Genomic DNA, 18,243 nt, shown 5'->3' with positions numbered 1-18,243 from the left:
ATGGTGTGTGGCAGCGAGCCAAATGATGCACTCATTGGTGACTTCTAGAAAGCTCTATACTTTCACCTGTAGCTAAGGTCAGAGGGTCTAGCAGTTTAAACACCTTGTCTGAAAGTTCAACTGCGTGATCTCAAAGAATGATCCGATGCTAGAATCCAATCTGTCCACTCCAAAACGTACAGCAACATGACTCTCACACCTACAGTGAGTTGGTTGGTGTGGTCAGGCACAGGCAGCAGTGGTCTGAGTCTGCCCCTGAGCCCGAGGGGCAAGAACATGAAGGCTTCATCTGCCAGCACAATCTCCTCTTAGAACAGGACCAGAGACGCATGCCCTAGCACTAGAGGATGGTAGCCTGACTTTCAAGTACAAAAACTGGCTAAATCAGAAAGAAAAGACAGGTGTGTGAACTTCAGAATTTATTTAAACAAGAAACCTGTCAATTTGAACAAGAGGGAAAAAGGAAATTTATTTTTTTAAAAAAAATAACATCTACAGGAAAATAGCCAAAGGCACACAGCTCACGCCACGCCTTCCCGTAGCAGGGGAGCGGTCAGAAGGCGCTCCGCGCACACTTCAGCCTCCTGAGTCCCACCCTTCACCATGCAAAGTGCTGCTCCAAGTGTGCACCAAACCCCAGCCAAAAACAGCGTCTCAGGTCTGAGCGCGCATATAGGTGCACTTAGACGGCTTCACAACATGGGTGCCTGCGACCTCGGTCTCTGTGGGAGGACAGCAGCATCCACCAAGTGGTGCCTCCGCATGTGGGCCACTGACCACAGGAGCCACCCCACGAAGGCCGCAAGAGTGAACGGTGAGCCAGAGGGGCACCAAGTGACAGCGAAAAGGCACAAGCCCCTGTCCAAGTCAGTCACTTTTGTGATGGTTCACTTAGTGTTTTTCTATTTCCAAAATCAAGGAGGTCAACTGAATTTACTGTAATTCACGTTCTGGGATGTTAACGGAAAACACTTATTACAGAACTGCTGTTCTCATGTTTAGTAATTTTTAAAAATCACTGGCTTTTATAAAAATTTCTTCCAATAGATCAGAGTCTATAAAATAGCAGGAATTTCACCAAGAATCCCATATACAGGTGCAACTCATGGATAGGAGTTGCTCCTACTGTGGTGGCCAATAATACTGTTTGAGGTCATGAAATTAGTCTCCCATGATAAACACTTTACTCTTGGTGAAGACTGCATATTGAAAGACACAGTTGCGTGGTCAGATAGAGCAGTGGTGATCTCAGGTGCACCTGGAACACTCAGATGGAGGCACCCCAGTGGTTCTCAAGAGTCCTCCTCCTCATCTTTAATTTCGGAAATTCTGTCTATAGATTTAAGGATTTCAGCAACAAGATTCAACGTTTCAGCTCCAGAAACCAGCTGCCTAAAATGAAAATGCAGGCGTTAGGAACTGCTCCTGGAGCTGCCCCACGGCAACAGCAGAGGCACCAAGGCGAAGGAGTCACAGGGGAGACAGTGGGTCCCTGTGCCCCACTCATTGGGAGGCTCCCCTGAGGGGAGTGCTCAAGGTGTGGCTGACACCACTGCCCCCTGGGCTCAGCCCAGAGGGAATAGGCAGTCGTTATGAATAATGACAGCAACTGGCATGCCCAGGAGTGCTCACGACACCCAGCACCACAATCAGGGGCTTCTATGAATTGCTTTTTTTTTTTTTTTAAACAACAGGAGAGAAACTATCATTTCCTTTACTCAGAATCTGTGTCCTGTGGTGAGGGAGCAAGCAGTAAATCTGTGATGTTGATGTCCACGCCTCCCAGGTGGGAACGGCAGCCAGGAGGCAGAAGGTTAAAAGCCTGCCAGGCTGTCCACACCTCAACCTGGAGGGTTAACATGTCCTCCTAACATGGGTCCCTCCCTGGAGCTGCCTGGTCAGAGGGTCACGGTCCCCTCAGAGTCTGGGCCACCCAGAATGGCTGCTGGCATGCCAGCCTCATCCCCTGGCCTGTCCCGAGGCTTCCTACCCTGCCAGATGCTCACTTTATGGAAGCATGCGCGCTGTTCATGACGGCGTGGAGGTTCTGCAAGGCCACATCGGTGTTCTGTTTCACCACCGTCAGGCTGGCGCCCTGGCCCGACCGCAGGGCTTCGTTCTCACGCTGCAAGTTGGAGACCTGGGCCTAGGTGGGGGAGTGGTCTGTAAGGACTTTTCTGGCAGAACAGAGAGCACCTACAGGCAACCCAGCTGCAAACAAATGCACCCCCATGGCCAAGAGGAACTGGACCCAGCAACTCACAAACGGGCTCCTGCCAACCGTGGGGGCTCCCCTGAGAAGACCAAGGCTAACACCTTCCCCTTAAATCCAGTATGTACTCAGCACCTGGCTCTACAGAAATAAGGAACTCCTGCAAGTCTGTACCCCACCCTGGACACTAAACATCCAGAAGAAACAGGGCCAGAAGGACCCCACAGTATCCCCCCATCTAAGGCCGAGTGGAAAGCTCACATGTCCCGATCTTCAGTCCTTCGTGTGCTTGGGGCACAAGGAGAATTCCAACAGAGGAGCGTCCACATTTTTTTTCTTGAATTCACATATATGTGACTCCACAAACCAATGCAAACACTTAAGACCTTTTCTCTAATTACCTGGAGCAAACTTATTTCCTGTTTCAGTTTCATGACTTGATTTTCTGCCTTTACAGCCCGTTTCTGTTACCCAAAAAATAAACACAAAAAGCATCACTGATGCCACAATATCGATACAGAACTCTTGTCACCCCAAAGGGTTGCTGCCCTTCATAGTGCCTCTGCCCCACCCAGCCACGCCCCCGCACTCAGACAGCCCGCCCAATGGAACCTGTGCCCTGGCCCTCTGCTCACTGATGGCCTCGGGAACCAGCCATCAAGAGAGAGGCCGTCCCCCCAAGGGCTGCTGCTGGTCCCAGGAAGCTTTGCTGCTCCACCCACTCCCCAGCTCAGGGAACGCAGCCCCTCCATACAGTCATCAGCTCCAGGTTCTGCTCCACCTGCTGGACCACCGACTCCAGGTCGTGGTAGTCGCTCTCCTCCTTGATGGTTTTTGCTTCTAATTTACGCTCAAGTGTTCTCACCCTTGTTGAAGAAAGAACCTGAGCTATTGATGCACGTAACTACTTTTGAGAACACTTTTAAAAGACACTCATTTGACTGATTAGGTAAAAGCCACTAAAAGCTCGTCTTTAGAGAATGACCCCTGAACTGAGTGCGGGCCCTGTGCTCACACAAGCCTCGAGGGGCCGCTGTGCAGTTCTGTGGTCGATTTAGAGCTAGTATCCAAAATACACTTTTACACAGAACACAGGAAATGTGTTTGCTGATGAAGATTTACATACAATAAAACCCAGACTCAGTTCAACTCTGATTCCTTCACCATCATTAAAAATTGCTTTCCCTGAGCTTACATTTCTGTTTGAGTTTCAGAGAAGCTCTGAACCTCATTCAGCTTTCTTCTTAGCTTAGAATTTTCATCTTTCAGCTGCAGAGAAAGAAAATCCTTATTAGAAACTCAGTATATCTCACCCAAAAGGGGTATGCACTTCTGGAATTTGGCATTGGAACTTCTCGATAAACAGAAACATCCAGATCAGTGGAGAGTCAACCTACAGGATGCTTGCAGAGAAAGACTACAAATAAAGGTATCCACTTTTTAAAGACCTGTGGTCACAGACTCCAATTTTACTCACACTTCAGAACTTTTAGTGGTGATTATAATTTTTTAAAAAATCTCCTACACTTAGAATACTTACTAAGATGTCCCTGAGCCAGTCTTCCCCAAGGATCTTGCCCTTCAAGTGTCTCACCCATCAAGGGTCTCCACTTTCTTTGAGTTAACACCTAAGATGGGCCCCTGCTCTCAGCCTCCCACAGCACTTCCAGTTGGCTATGTTCACATACATAACTAAAGTCAACCTGAGGGCTGGCCAGTCAGCTCAGGTGGTTGGAGCATGGTGCATGTGACACCAAAGTCCAGGGTTAGGATCCCCATACAGGCCAGCCGTCAAAACAAAACAACACAGTCAACCTGAGAGGAGAGCTCTCCACAGGGGAATTCTATCGCAAGCTGCAACAAGAAAAATTTGTCCTCGCAGCGAAACCCTAGACACACCCCCCATGAAGCAGAATGGCACTAGGTTCTCCCCAGACGCCTCTCAGACCTGCGCTTTGCACAGCCCTCACTTACTGCTTCGTAACTTATCTGCAGCGTCCGCAGGTGCCGATCTCCTAGGGACTCTCCATGAGCCTCAAAGTCTGTGCCAGGACTCCCTGCCGGAGATGCCAGAGAGACACGTGACTCAGTGTCACTCATTGTCCATGGGGGCAGAGTCTCGGATCCAGCCAACTCCGGTGGGGTGGAGAAAAAGGAAAGGTAAGTGCCGCAGGGTGATGTGCTGGCAGTGACCCTCGAGGAATGAGTCTGCTCCACAGCGGATGGCAGGTAGGCGCCATTCCACCTGTCGTCCTCATCCTCCTCCTCGTCCAGGAGGTCGCCAGCCCCTGTCGGGTCTTCGAAAAATGGCTGCTGGTATTCCAGGCCATAGCCCACGGTTTGGGAGTTGTGGTCGAGACCCAAGGAGTGCCTCGAGGTGTCCTGAAAGAAATGGTGGGGCAAGGCTTGCAGCTTAGCAGCCACTGCCAGGCCCTTCTTTCTCGGTGTCCAACCTTGGGACATAAAGAAAGGCCCTGTCTTGTCCCCACTCAACTCCTGCTCCAGCAGGGACAGCTGCCTCGCTTCGCCACTCTCTCCTCCCTCCACAGGATGCCAAGTCCAAGAGAGGTGCCTCCGAGAGGTTTTCCGTCTAAAGTCGTCAACAAACAGTGCCTGAGGTTTACCTTTGAGTAAATCCTGCTGCTGGCTGTGTCCTCTTTTGACAGACCAAGGTTCTTGGTTTTCAGAAACTCTTTAAAGGAGAAAGGATTTGCCTCCTCAAGATCTTCAAGTTTATCATCTGAAATAATAGACATCGCCAATGCGTGAAGTCAGCCGAAGATTATTAAAAGGAAACCTTCCTCTTTCTCTCTTCGCCAGAGCACGACCGCACTGAAAACTGAGGAAGCCACTCTCGTCATTCCACATGACTCTGGTGACACCAGGGAATGAGAAAGCTGACCCAGGGGCGGGCAACAAAACGAGCTGCTTCCACGTTCTAAATTCTCCTCCTTTCCACTCTTCACCCCTTTGGTTCCCACTCATTGCTGGCCACGGGAACCCCCTGGGGATCTTGCAGACGACTGATGCCTCCACACACAGAGTTAATTGGCACGGGGGCAACCCATGCAGGGGGAGGAGGTTTCAAAGCCCCTCAGGTGCTGCAAATCTCGGGAACCACCGCTCCACCTCTAGCCTTTCTTCCACCATTTCACCTGCCTAACCTGGCCAACATGGCTATGGCCTACCTGCCCCCTTTCTCTTCTCTTTCCCCACTTCCTTCCCATTCTCCCGGCACCTAGCCAGCCACACTTTGGCCCCTTGGTCTGGCAACCATCCAAGCCTCTCGCCTCTCCCAGAAGTCAATTCTGTGCAAAGCTGGCACCTGGAACCCCAGCGCCATCCCACAGACGGTGGGGCACACTTTCCCTGTGCCTCAGGCTCTCCTACCCTGCACCCTTGCTCCTTCTGCTTGCGGGTCAGGAGCAAACCCTTGGGACCCCACCTGGTCTTTTGGGCTCCAGGTACACCACTTATATCCTGTCAAATCGGCAGACCTGCCACCAGACACATGCCTGGCACTGTGTGCTGGACAGAGAAAAAAAAAGGATGACCAAACTACTCTACCTCCAAAGCGTGTCCCGTGAGCTCCTGATGGACCTTGCTTAGTACACTTCCCCCTTCCATAGACAAAATCTGCAAAGAGACATCGTCACCCCACATCTTACTCACGGGAAGCTTTCATGACTACAATGTTTTGGGATTTTTTTTCTTTCTTTTTGGTATATTGAGTCTCTAATGCAGTGGTTCTCATTGCTGGAGGAATTTTAAAAAATACAAGTCCCAGAGCTCCTGCCCCTGGTGATGGTCTGATTCCCACTGACTGGCCCTGGCGCCTGTGATTCTGATGCCCAGCCAGAGGGTGGGTTGGGGCAAGCACATCCTCCTCTGTCTTGTGTTACTACCCCCTGAATGTCCTCAGACCCTGATGTAGCCATCTAAATATTTCTGCACGCCCCGGGCACCGGGCAGCATAGCTGCTTGGGAAGAGGGAGGGTGAACTACATCTGCCCACTGCCTGGCCGCGAAGACAGAGATACTCCAGCTCCTCCCCAATCACCGCCTACGGGATGGAGGCTCCCTTGCCCTCGCCCCCACTTGGAAGAATGAGATGGCCTCCTGCGCTCCCACTGGATACTGCCCATCCCCTAGTGGAACTGTCTGCCTGGGGGACGGGGACTGTCTCCCCAAGACCAGCCTGTGAGCTCCTAGCGGCCGTGCTCCCGGTGTCGGCAGCCAGAGAGCGCACAATGCTCCCTGCTGGGTCAGCAGACCAGCCCTTGTCTCTCACCTGTGTCCCCCACGGAAGCTAGCACCGGGCCCGGCACATAGCACATAAACGTCGGCCGAATGCCGAGGAAGTGGGAGTCCAGGTCCCCGCCACGGGGGCGCTCACAGTCTAGCTGGGGGAAACCAGACCGGCGCTCATAGAACGCGGGAGCTGGAAGCAACAACGAGAGCGACTTGACCGCGCCGGGAGCCCGGCGTCGCCGCTGGGACCCCGCCCCGGCCCCACCTCAGACCCGGCCCGCCCCGACCCCCTGCCCCGTCCCCAGCCCACCCCGACCCCTGCCCCGGCCCGCCCAGACCCCTGCCCCGGCCCGACTAGCCGCCCCGGCCCCGGCCCGCCCAGACCCCTGCCCCGGCCCGACTGGCCTCCCCGCCCCCGGCCCAGCCGGCCGCTCACCGTCGGGAATGACGAGGCTCCGCGCGCGGGACAGCGGGGTGATGCCCGGGCGTCGCGGGTAGCCCGACATCGCCGCGGGCCCCGCGGGGCTGGTCCTGCCTAGCCCGGCAGCGGCGGCGCCATAGCCCCGGCTCCGCCCGGGCCGCGGCCCCCGTCGCGCGCCCCCGCCGCCCGCCGCTCGGCCGCCGCCGCCGCCGCCCCTACGAGCCTCCAGCCGCGGCTTCCGCTCCGGGCGCCGGAAGCGCGCGCACGGACGCCGGGGGCCGACGCCGGGAGACGGGGGCGCCGGCGGCGGAAGCGGAAGTGACGGCAGAACCGGGGGGCGGAGGCCTAAGATGGCGGCGGTGGTGCTGGTAGCGACGCGCTTGCTGCGCGGCCCAGGACCGTGGGGCCGCTCGCGGCCGAGGTGAGCCAGAGGCGGGCCGGGAGGCGGGCGGGGACGGGGCCCGGGAAGTCTCGAGTCGCTCCGGACGCCCCGCTCCTGGCTTCCGTACGTCCAGGCGCGGCTCCCGGTGGACAGGCTCGGACTTGGGGAGGCCAGCCTCGCCCCCGGGGTGACGGGAGCGCTGCCCCGCGCCTCGAGCCCGGGGTCCTGTCCTCTCTTATCTCCCCGGCTGCCGGGTGCTCCCCGCTCTCACTTCTCGGGCCGACGGGCGTTGTCCGCGGCCATCCCTGCCTCGCGCCCGCCCCGCCGCGTGCTCCCTCCCTGGTGAGCCCGCGCCGCACGCCGGTTCTGTCGGGCGCCGGAGCCCGGCCCCGACTGCTGTCCCCCGGCCCTCCTGCCCACGTGGCCAGGCCTGCCTTTTCTCACTCTGGCACGTGCCCTCAGGCAGCACGTGTGTGCTGATCCCTCACCACGTGACAAGCACCGTGTCAGGGATGGGAGGTAAACAGAAACACAGGTGTCGTCTTCAGGAGGTGGATGCACATGGTAGCCAGAGCAGACTGTCAGCAATATGTAGATGCATTTAAATAAGTAAGGCGGCCTAGTCATAGAAAGTAACAGGGGAGACTAGGCAGACGGGTGAGGGATAGGGGTAGTCCCTCCGCCGTGTGATATTTAAGCCAAGAAATAAAAATAACAGAAGGGGTAGCCACGTGAAAAAGGCAGGCCCGGAACAGTGAAAAGAGAAGCTTCGTAGGTAAGGAGCCACGTGTGTTCCAGGACTTAAGGGAAGAGTCAGTGTGAGGAGGATCTTGTGGGGGTTTTGAGGGGATGAATTTGGACAGGGAGACGCAGGCCAGATTATGGAGAGCTGTGGTTGCGACCATACCAGATCAGGTTAAGGGGTGTGGCTTCAATTTAGACTTCAGTGGAGCTGAAGGGCAGAGCTGTTGGAAGTGCTTTGTATGTGTTTACACTTAAAGCCCTACTTTACACAGATGGCAGTTAAGATCCAGAGAACTGATCTAACTTGTCTCAGGTCCCTTAGCTGAGCCAGGGTCACTCCTTTGTGTTGTCTTTCAAGGCTGTAGAAATAAATCCTTTAAAAAGAGAGATTTTGACTTCTAATGCAGACAAAACGTTAACTGAGCCCACTCAAATGGTTGTCACAGGCCCAGGTGTCTCCAGGCTGTTGTAACTGGCTGTTTCTCTGTTTTAGGTTTGGACCCCCTGTATGCAGACAGTTTAGTAGTGGCGGAGCCTATCCCAACATACCCCTTTCTTCTCCCTTACCTGGAGTACCCCAGCCGGTTTTTGCTACAGTCGATGGACAGGAAAAGTTTGAAACCAAAGTTACCACACTGGATAATGGGCTTCGCGTGGCATCTCAAAATAAGTTTGGACAATTTTGTACAGTAGGAAGTAAGTACCGTTGGTAGTGTTGCAGGTGGTCTCACTTGTTTTAACATGCTGTAGTTGATTGTCAGTTGTAATTAGTATATCAATTATGAATTGTACCCTGAGTGGAAGCATGTTAGAAATCTGAAGACTTAGTAACCAAAATATGAACAGTGACCATTTTTGGTGGTGGTATTTAGGGTAATTTCCCCCCACTTTTTTTTTTTTTTTTTTTTTTTTTTACTAGTTTGTAAATCTAAAAGTTTTCTATCACAAATATTAAGTGTATATTTTGTAAATGTTGACATACATGTATACCTGTGAAACCATCATTGCAACCAAGATAGTGAGTATATATCTGTCACCCTAATTGTCGCGCTCTTTTACCTCCCGATAGTCCTGCCGACTGGGCCAATTGTCAAGCTAGGGCTGGGTCTGGAGTTCACAGACCCTTCAAGCTCGTTGTCCAGACTGGGTTACAAACCTTTCACATGCCAGGCTGGGTCACCAGACCCCTCTCATGCAGGTCTGTGAGCTAGGTAACTGGCAAACAGGTCCTTGGGAGCCATAGGTTCGAGAGCATGGCCCATGCACAGCACAGTGGATGCCCGAGGCAGTTGCCAGCCAAGCCGTGGTGCCGCGCATGTGCACTAACTCCACCCACACAACTTATTTACAAAGAAATGTGCTGTACCACTCTCAACCGGGCCTAAGGCAAGGGGATCTGATTAAATTATTCTGTTTTCCCAACACTAATGTACAGTTACATGTCACTTAACAAAAGGGTTACATCTGAGAAATGCACTGTCCAGTGATTCTGCCGCTGTGTGAACACTAGAATATAATTACACAAACCTAGATGGTATAGCCTACTGCACACCTAAAATCTTATGGGACCACTGTTATATATGCAGTCTGTTGACAAAAATGTTGCTGTGCAGAACATGACTAATTAAATCTAGGTGTGAAGTCATGTTCACAATTGTAAAAGGTTTCTGTTCATTAAATCTTCTGTTTTGAACATCTTTAACATGTTAATTTTCTTTTTATTACCAGTTCTTATTAATTCAGGATCAAGATATGAAGCAAAATATCTTAGTGGAATTGCTCACTTTTTGGAAAAATTGGCGTTTTCGGTCAGTGTCCAATTTGTAATTTTTGAGACTGTACTTAGGAAGGATCTTTGAAGTCTTTCTTTTTTTGAAATGGTTATTTGAATAAATGATTGTGTTTCTAAGTTAATGCTAATAAAACACTTTTAACTTGAAAGATAATTTGTTTTCATGTGTTTTAAGAGCAAATTTTCTTAATAATATTTTAGGGGCTGTTTTGGATTGCTTATTTGGATTTCTTATTTGTTTTTATTAGTCTACTGCTCGATTTGACAGCAAAGATGAAATTCTGCTTACCTTGGAAAAGCATGGGGGTATTTGTGACTGCCAGACCTCAAGGTACACCAGCTTTTATCTACGAACTTACTTTGTGTTCACCAGGGGCTGTAGTTCTCACCCTTGGTCAGAGTCCCACTGAGCCCTCCCTCTGGAGAGGCCGTGGAGAGCAACGGTGAGAAGTGAGCCCTGGCCTGGAAGGAGAGTCGGGTGGAGAATTAGATGGGCAGAATACACAGGTGGCAACACTCACACGAGAAACAAAGTCCCAGGAAGCTTGCTGACCGCATCAGTCCAGCTAGACTGTTAGCAGATGCTGGGGATACAGCACAGGCTCTGTTCCTCAGATGCTTACAGACAGGGTGGAGGCCACATGTAGGTAATGGATGCAAGAGCTGAGGGCAGTGGGAGCCTGGAGGACAAGCAGCTAACTTGGTCTGGAGTTGGGAAAGGAATCATAGGAAGCGTGGCATTGAGGCTGGTTCCTGCAGGAGTTTGCCAGACAGATGAGGCAGGAGGCGTTCCAGACCCAGGGAACAACAGGGCCCAAGGTTCCAAGCTGGAAGCGGCAGAGGTCTGTTTGGGGACAGGGAGGGGGACAGGATATAGCTGAGCACAATTCGGGAGGGCATGTGCTTTGGACAAGGGGGAGTTGTTCTCTGTATGCCAGGTGTGGGGCACATTCAGAAAGCTCTGGGTAGTGTGAGGTGGGTGGACGCAGATCACAGACCTTTTTAAATGGTTGATTATTTAAATCTGAATGCCCCAAAATTGTACATTAAAGACACGTTAAATGCCAGGAATTAAAGTTAGCATGGAGGTAATATATTCATATTTTAAAACAAGTTGTATTGAAAAATCTCTGGTTCCTGGCTGCCCACAAATGACACCAGACTCAGTGTTAGGCTCCCACGTTCTTGCATCAAACCCCTTACTCCTTCCCCCAGTGAATGCCTTCCTGTGGTCAGACGGGCTGCTGTCCTGACTCAGCCACAATGCACCGAGCCTCAGCTCAGGCTCTTGTTCCTGCTGTTCTGCCCAAATAGGGCTGCAGCCCACTCAGAGTGGCTCCTCTCTAGGGTAAAGGTCCAGCCCAGTCCCCCCCTCTGCAAAGGCACTGGTGACCATGTCCCACCTCATGGGGCTCAACGCTTCTCCATGTGGCAGTTGTGTCTGTTCTTCACAGTCTTTTGGTTACACTTGATCTCAGTTCTGTGATCGTCTTGTGCTTGTTCCTTCCCTGACCAACTCTGTGCACTTCCGATCACATAGTGCCTCGTTCTCTGAGTTAATGGTACAACTGGACAACAAGCTCTGTAAGAGTAAAGTTGTCTCTGTGCCCTGACCATCCGAGGCCGGGCGTGTTTCCATATTGACCGGTCGGTTCATCCCACAAACACTTAGGAAGCACAGCACAGAGCACTTCACCTTTCAAGAGAGCCCGTGGTCACAAGAACCTCTCAGAATCGGCTTCATTTTGACTCAACACTGTGGTTTCTGCCTGCTAGGAATTCACAATGTGACACGGGAAAAGTGGGGAAAAGAGTGCTGGTCCTTGTGGAAACTCCCTGCCTACAGGCAAGGCGGCAGTGTGCCCCCATCCTGCTGAGTGTGGGGTTGGTACCCGCTCACCACTGTTGGCTTGTTTTTTCTTTCCAGGGACACCACTATGTATGCTGTGTCTGCTGACAGCAAAGGCTTGGACACTGTGGTTGGCTTACTGGCTGACGTGGTCCTGCACCCCCGGCTGACAGGTGTGGATCCAGGCCGCTAACGCCTGAGGTGGGCCTGGGAGTGAGGGAGACCAGGGAGGTTTGTTGATGCACTGCAGCTGAGGACGAGCACCGTGTTATTGGAGCCTTGGGTTTATGCAGCAGTGATAGTGCCATCTCACTAGAAGCAACGCTTGTGGTTAAAAAAATCCAGTTTGCTCATTTGGTTAGAGTGTGGTGTTGATAACACCAAGGTCAAGGATTCGGATCCCCATATCTACCAGCTGCAAAACAAAACAAAAAAAACTCTGGCATTTTAGAGAGTGCTTAATATTTTTTTTTTTTTTTTAAAAGATGACCGGTAAGGGGATCTCAACCCTTGACTTGGTGTTGTCAGCACCACACTCAGCCAGTGAGCGAACCGGCCATCCGTATATGGGATCCGAACCCGGGGCCTTGGTGTTATCAGCACCGCACTCTACCGAGTGAGCCACGGGCCGGCCCCGTGCTTAATATTTTGATGTATCGCTTTGTGCCATTTTACATTTTCGGTGAAATTGGTTCTTTATTTCAGAAAGGCACCTCAGACTGTCTTTAAACACCCTGACTGGCATGCTGCCAGAAGTTTCCATTTCTGTCTCCATTGCCCTGCTCGGCCTTGCAGATGCAGGACTGTGCGCTCCCTGCCAGGAGTGGGCCGGGAGAGAGGAATGCTGGTTGTTCCAGCCACTCTGACAGTGTGCTCTGGCTCCCAGCAGCCTGGCCTCGGTGTTCCAAGGCTGAAGTTCTGTTTTAAGGTCTTCGTGGAACTTGTTGTCACAGCTGATTAAAGGGCACCACTGGCATTAGTCTGTGCCTCTTACGGGTGAGGAAGCCAAGAATGGGAGCAGGTCCAAATGGCTGCTTTGATGCAGAGCCAGGGTGAGAGGCCCGAGTCACCCTGGTCCCTGCTCCCCACAGCACCCCGGCCCTCACACAAGGACCCCAGGTTTGCTCTAGATGAAGGCAAAGGTGGCCCCCAACACATGATACTCAGCGCTTGCCCAGTGACTCAGGGTTCATGCTGGAGTCTCCATCCTTAGCTGCACACGCTGAGCTCTGTCTTTGGGTTCTTTTGCAGATGAAGAAATGCAGATGACTCGGATGGCCATCCAGTTTGAGCTGGAGGACCTGAATATGCGGCCCGACCCAGAACCGCTTCTCACTGAGATGATTCACGAAGTAAAGTATAGAATCACCAGTGCTGCGCGTCCAGATCAGTGGCCTCGTAACTCCCGGGACTTTGGGGGTCACTGGCCTCCCTCAGGTCGTCCTCGCGGGTTCTGGGTGTTGACAAAACATTCTTAGTTTCTGAATCTGCTGTTGGCACACTGTTTGTATTTTCAGTTCTTAGAGTAATCTTTACCACTCTGTCTATAAAATCACCTTTTTATAATGGTAAGTACTTCCTGGAGGAGTAGATTTTACTGTTTTTATAAATATGAGGTACTTGAAAAAGTTCATGGAAAGATTCATAGATGTCTTTCAATTCTATCTTTCCACAAACTTTTAGAAGTAGTCTTGTGCACACAAAGTGGCAGCTGCTGCATTGCAGCTAAAGTGACCAGCTTGTGTAGGATTTCTCTGAAGCTATTGCTGGAGAAGGGGCAGCGGGAACCTTCACTGTGACATTTGTCGTTATCTCCCTCCTTTATTAGGCTGCTTATGGGGAAAACACGGTCGGTCTCCACCGTTTCTGCCCCCCAGAAAACATAGGGAAGATTGACCGAGAAGTGCTTCATTCCTACCTGAGAAACTACTATACCCCTGACCGCATGGTGCTGGCTGGAGTGGGTGTCGAGCACGAGCACCTGGTGGAATGTGCCAGAAAATACCTCCTCGGAACCCAGCCAGCCTGGGGGCATGTGAAGGCTGTGGATGTCGATAGATCAGTCGCACAGTACACCGGGGGAATGGTCAAGGTGAAGTGGTGGCGGGAAAGGTGTCGTGAGCTTGGGCGACACACACTTCTTCTGACTTGTGTTTTTGGAACGTTTTACATTTGTCCTGAAGGTGTTAGAACTTGACTGCACTCGTGGCTGTACCGCAGTGCACACGATAGTCCCATAATGTCACAAAACACGCTCCTGTTGGAAGCTGAGAGCGCAGGACTGAATTCTGCTCCATCAGAAGGTTAAGGACACTCTTCCCTGTAGTGGAGGAATTTACATATGTTTGTGTAGGATTTCTCTTCAACCACTTTTTGGACAATCTATTCTGAGGAGCTTGCAAGTCCTGCTTGTTTTCCATGTGGGCCACACTTATGTGCTGTTTTGGTTACAGCTAGAAAGAGACATGTCCAATGTCAGCCTGGGCCCGACCCCGATCCCTGAGCTCACACACATCATGGTGGGCCTCGAGAGCTGCTCCTTCCTGGTAAGTCCAGGCGCAGGATCAGACGGCGCACCCTGGGCGGTGAGCGGGCCCTTGGGCTGAGCTCTGTCCTCTTGTTCCCTCAGGAGGAAGATTTCATCCCCTTTGCCGTACTGAACATGATGATGGGTGGCGGCGGCTCCTTCTCGGCCGGTGGGCCCGGCAAGGGCATGTTCTCCAGGCTCTACCTCAACGTGCTCAACAGGTGGGTCTTGGCCTCCGTGTGGCTGTCCTCAGGCCACTCGGCAGTGTGTTTTTGGATTGCACTGCCACCTTCCAGGTGTTCTTTCTCCAGTCTTCCGTGGCCTGGCGTTGAGTCGCCTTTGCCCTGACAACCCCCTGTTCCCTCAGGCACCACTGGATGTATAACGCGACCTCCTACCACCACAGCTACGAGGACACGGGCCTCCTGTGCATCCACGCCAGCGCCGACCCAAGACAGGTGCCTGCCCTTGGCTCTTGCCCATTCATGTCCCAGGAGCAGCTGCTGCACTTTCAGGCAGGGCTGTCCCCGCATGAGGCGGGTCACACTCACTGCCTTGCTCTACTTGTAGGTTCGAGAAATGGTGGAAATCATCACAAAGGAATTCATTTTAATGGGTGGGACTGTGGATGTGGTAAGTAAGGCCTAGAGCCATTTTCAGACTTGCCCACAACACCTGGCAAGGGAGAGAGCTACACTGTAGGAATGGCCAGCTGCGGGCCTTGTCCTCCAAGCCCCTGTGCCACAGTCCCAGCAGAACAGCGCAGCCGAGAGCAGTGCAGGGGCAGGGCTGGGCCACTGTGCTTCGGGAGCCCTCTGCAGCCATTGGTCATTTGAGAGCAGCCACTGCACCTTCCCTGGGCTTTTGGTCTGCTTTCCTCCCATGGGCCTAGTGGTCACGGGATGACCATGTGGCCTTCCTCAGCATTGCTGAAGAGACAGGAGTCAGTGTGTCCTCAGCACCTTCTACAAGGTGGCTGTGAACTAAGGAAGGCACAGGGTTTTTTTTACTTGAGGTTTCCTGCCTCCATTTAAGGTGTGAACCTAAATTTTTGTTCACTCTTTTTTTTTTTTTTTAGCTTAGTTTTGATACGTTGTATGATTGGAAGCCTTGTCACTTCCAGGACCAGAGCAGGTACTAATAGGCAAATTTCTTGTACACACATACGGAGGTACATGTGCACACACGCACAGTGCCAGGTGAGCGCTGTGTGCCCGCACGTGTTGGAGAACATGCATTACCTTTGGATCTTTTCTGCACATTCAAAGTTTTCTGCAATGATTACATATTCCATTTTTGATCAGGAAAAAAAGTATTATCTAAGAAATAAAAATGGGTTTAAAAATTAGTCTTCAGTTCATCAGTGTTCTGCCAGAGAAATAATACTTTCCACTAATGTGAAGTCAATTTGAGATGAATTTACAGATCTCAGCATTTGAATTATTTCGCTTGGAGAATGGTGGAGTAGCTCAGTAGCCGTCGGTTTTTGAGTTTGGCGGCTTCCAGATTGGTCAGTGCATCGTTTCTCAGCCGCTCCCTGGCTATACCCAGAGCTTGCAGCCTGAGCTTCCTTAGTGAAGTTCGCTGGAGCCATAGTGCTCTCGGTTCCGGGCCCACTCCGAGGCTAGGGACACTGCTTTGGGCTGCTGCCCTTAGAACTTCCCAGGCTGGACGCTCTTGCCTGGACCCTGCACCCAGGGAGTCTGGGTAGGATCCCTGAGCCTGGTTTCATTAGTTTTCTTCCTGGTTTTGCTGTGCGGCTAGTTTGGGGTCCTGGAGTTTGGGTGTTTAACATTTTTAACCTGCTGCTGCTCCATGTCGAACACACAGTAAGGAAGGACTCAAGGGAAGCATGCTTCTCCCTAGTCTCAAGTGTGGCAAAGGTCCTGTGAGGTATAGCACCAACCCTCACCCGGAAAATGTTGTGGGGGAGGTGTGCAGGGCATGTGGTAGGCGGGGCTGGTATGGGGGGCACGTGAGGCCACTGGGAGGGCCCAGCTGACCCAGTCGCTGGCCTCAGGTGGAGCTGGAGCGAGCCAGGACGCAGCTGATGTCCATGCTCATGATGAACCTGGAGTCCAGGCCTGTGATCTTCGAGGACGTGGGGAGGCAGGTGCTGGCCACCCGTGCCAGGAAGCTGCCCCACGAGCTGTGCGCGCTCATCTGTGAGTACCACCGGGCAGGGCTGGGTGGAGGCTTCCTCAGCCCTGAGGGGTTCTGAGATTTTTACAGTAGGCCTGTCATGAAGTTCACTCATTAGACAAGGAGCGTGCCCTTTTGTAAATATGCTAACTCCCGTTGTGGTGGGTATGTCTTTCTGCATTTGAAAATAAGTCTAAACCATAGACACGTCCCCGTTTACCAAGAAAAACTCACTTCTGTGATTTCGCTCTGGTTCACCCTCGGTTCACACCCAGTTGCAGCTGGACCTTCTGGATCCCTCTGCAGCTCCTTCCTTGGCAATGGGAGTGATACAGGTTGGCCATCCCCTTGGTCCGTTCCACAGCCTTGACGTGTTTAACTGACATCCTCTGCTCTCTGTGCTAGGCAATGTGAAGCCAGAAGATGTCAAGAGAGTTGCTTCAAAAATGCTCCGTGGTAAACCTGCAGTGGCTGCCCTGGGTGATCTGACTGACCTGCCTTCTTACGAGCACATCCAGGCGGCGTTGTCTAGCAAGGACGGGCACCTGCCCAGGATGTACAGGCTCTTCCGGTAGAGTCCCTCCAAGCTCCGACATGGACCGGAGAGCTGTAGGTAGAGCACGTTTCTGTCCGTGTTACTGTGGATGTGGATTTAGTGTAAAAAGATGTCAGGTTCTGTAAACAGTGCAGACAGTGGGACATTTTGCTTAACTTGAATGAACAAATTTAATGTTGCCAGAACACCCACTCAGTCTCATTCTTTCAGAATTGAATATGCCCCTCAGTGGAATAAATATTTACCTACACTAATCCAAGCCAGAAACCAGGTCAAGTGTAGAAAAATTAAAAGCAGCCTGCTATAATAAAATCAGGTTAGTATGGTCACCTTATCACAAATTCTCAGCATGCAGGTCTGCTACAACTTCCTTAAGACCAGCGGTCACTGAGTGGGTGAGCGCCAAAGGTGGATCTGTTGGAGCCCTCCCGGCCTGCTGGGAGGCCTGCACTGCCCACGCTAAACTGCTGTGTTCCTGCAATGGGTCCCAGGACTCACCTCTGACAAACTGGGCCAGGCAAGAGCACGTGGTGTGTGTGTGTCCACTGTCAACTCTGATAATAAAGTGGGGACCGTTTTTCTTACCACTGTGTTTTTCTTCACCCTTACTAGAAAGGGATTTTTTTGTTTTGTTTTGTCTTGACCGGTAAGGGGATCACAACCCTTGGCACGGTGTTGTCTGCACCACACTCAGCCAGTGAGCGCACTGGCCATCCCTATATAGGATCCGAACCCGCGACCTCGGCACTACCAGCGCCGCACTCTGCCGAATGAGCCACAGGGCCGGCCCACTAGAAAGGGATTTTTAAAGGCCTGTCTTAACTGGAGACTTTCCTAAAATAGAGAGCCTTTTCCCTGAAAATCGTCCAGTTTGACCCATTATGTCAAAGCCTCTTGTCCTTTACTTTTGAGGTGCATTCTGATTTCAGAGGTGTCAGTGTGTGCAGGGGTGTGACCGATGGGTGATGGTTAGTGGCAGTGGCGAAGCTGCAGACACTTTGAGAGGTGGGAGCTAGAGAGCTACACAGCGTGGTCTGCGGGTGCAGACGCTTCAGGAGAATCGAAAGGCTAAATGGCTGGGAAGGTAGGCTGTGGCTTAAAACTTAGTGTGGTGTACATCAGTAGTTCTGAAATTTAAGCACCCACAGAGATCACCCCTGGGAGCTGGGGTTGGGTGGGGGGAGGTCCTGGGAACCTGCATTAGCCCCCACAAGTCGTTCTGAGATGCCCTGTTTTGTTGGGAGAAGAGTCTCCAGGTCATGTTCTTTGAGTAGCTGAGAAACCCGGCCTCTACAGTACAGATTTTGAAAATACACACTTGGGGAAATTGGTACCTTTACAACACACATGTGTACCAGCAAAGGTGA

The 18,243-nt window shown here is 52.0% G+C and overlaps 2 protein-coding genes across 11 annotated transcripts; one reads left to right on the top strand and one right to left on the bottom strand.

Annotated features, from left to right (window-relative positions):
* Positions 1–404: 404 nt before the first annotated feature.
* ENTR1 (endosome associated trafficking regulator 1) lies at positions 405–7,047 on the bottom strand. 7 transcript variants are annotated; one of them, XM_063081890.1, is made up of 10 exons: positions 6,900–7,047; positions 6,504–6,653; positions 5,780–5,848; positions 4,837–4,952; positions 4,187–4,594; positions 3,408–3,481; positions 2,967–3,078; positions 2,614–2,676; positions 2,007–2,146; positions 405–1,392 (listed from the first exon to the last, which is right to left on the bottom strand). In XM_063081890.1, exons 1-10 carry the CDS (start codon positions 6,967–6,969, stop codon positions 1,293–1,295), a joined length of 1,302 nt encoding a protein of 433 aa, XP_062937960.1. In that variant the 5' UTR covers positions 6,970–7,047; the 3' UTR covers positions 405–1,292. The 7 variants fall into 7 exon arrangements, with proteins under 7 accessions (XP_062937960.1, XP_062937961.1, XP_062937964.1 ...); XM_063081891.1 differs by having other exon boundaries at positions 2,994–3,078; XM_063081894.1 differs by having other exon boundaries at positions 6,504–6,615; positions 6,900–6,967.
* Positions 7,048–7,224: 177 nt separating this feature from the next.
* On the top strand, positions 7,225–17,460 carry PMPCA (peptidase, mitochondrial processing subunit alpha). Of its 4 annotated transcripts, none has more exons than XM_063082049.1 (14): positions 7,225–7,305; positions 8,504–8,706; positions 9,739–9,818; positions 10,051–10,133; positions 11,730–11,824; positions 12,903–13,003; positions 13,480–13,743; positions 14,105–14,197; positions 14,281–14,399; positions 14,546–14,636; positions 14,749–14,811; positions 16,199–16,343; positions 16,726–16,929; positions 17,225–17,460. In XM_063082049.1, the coding sequence occupies exons 1-13, from the start codon at positions 7,235–7,237 to the stop codon at positions 16,893–16,895; spliced, it is 1,578 nt and encodes a 525-aa protein (XP_062938119.1). In that variant the 5' UTR covers positions 7,225–7,234; the 3' UTR covers positions 16,896–16,929; positions 17,225–17,460. The 4 variants fall into 4 exon arrangements, with proteins under 4 accessions (XP_062938119.1, XP_062938118.1, XP_062938117.1 ...); XM_063082048.1 differs by having other exon boundaries at positions 16,726–16,933; XM_063082047.1 differs by having other exon boundaries at positions 16,726–17,460.
* The last annotated feature ends 783 nt before the right edge of the window (positions 17,461–18,243 follow it).

Source organism: Cynocephalus volans, chromosome 17 (genome assembly GCF_027409185.1).
Source record: "Cynocephalus volans isolate mCynVol1 chromosome 17, mCynVol1.pri, whole genome shotgun sequence".
In the NCBI taxonomy this organism is placed as follows: domain Eukaryota; kingdom Metazoa; phylum Chordata; class Mammalia; order Dermoptera; family Cynocephalidae; genus Cynocephalus; species Cynocephalus volans.
This window is presented reverse-complemented; position numbering and strand designations above follow the sequence as displayed.

Bases quoted from the DNA above. Each gene is read 5' to 3' on its own strand.
- ENTR1 (XM_063081890.1), bottom strand. From the start codon at position 6,969: ATGTCGGGCTACCCGCGACGCCCGGGCATCACCCCGCTGTCCCGCGCG. The intron at 4,953-5,779 runs GTAGAGTAGTTT...CTATTATTTCAG, and splicing joins TCACGGGACACGCTTTGGAG to ATGATAAACTTGAAGATCTT. The intron at 2,677-2,966 runs GTATGGAGGGGC...TTTGGGTAACAG, and splicing joins AGAACCTGGAGCTGATGACT to AAACGGGCTGTAAAGGCAGA.
- PMPCA (XM_063082049.1), top strand. From the start codon at position 7,235: ATGGCGGCGGTGGTGCTGGTAGCGACGCGCTTGCTGCGCGGCCCAGGA. The intron at 13,744-14,104 runs GTGAAGTGGTGG...TTTTGGTTACAG, and splicing joins ACACCGGGGGAATGGTCAAG to CTAGAAAGAGACATGTCCAA. The intron at 14,812-16,198 runs GTAAGTAAGGCC...CGCTGGCCTCAG, and splicing joins TGGGTGGGACTGTGGATGTG to GTGGAGCTGGAGCGAGCCAG.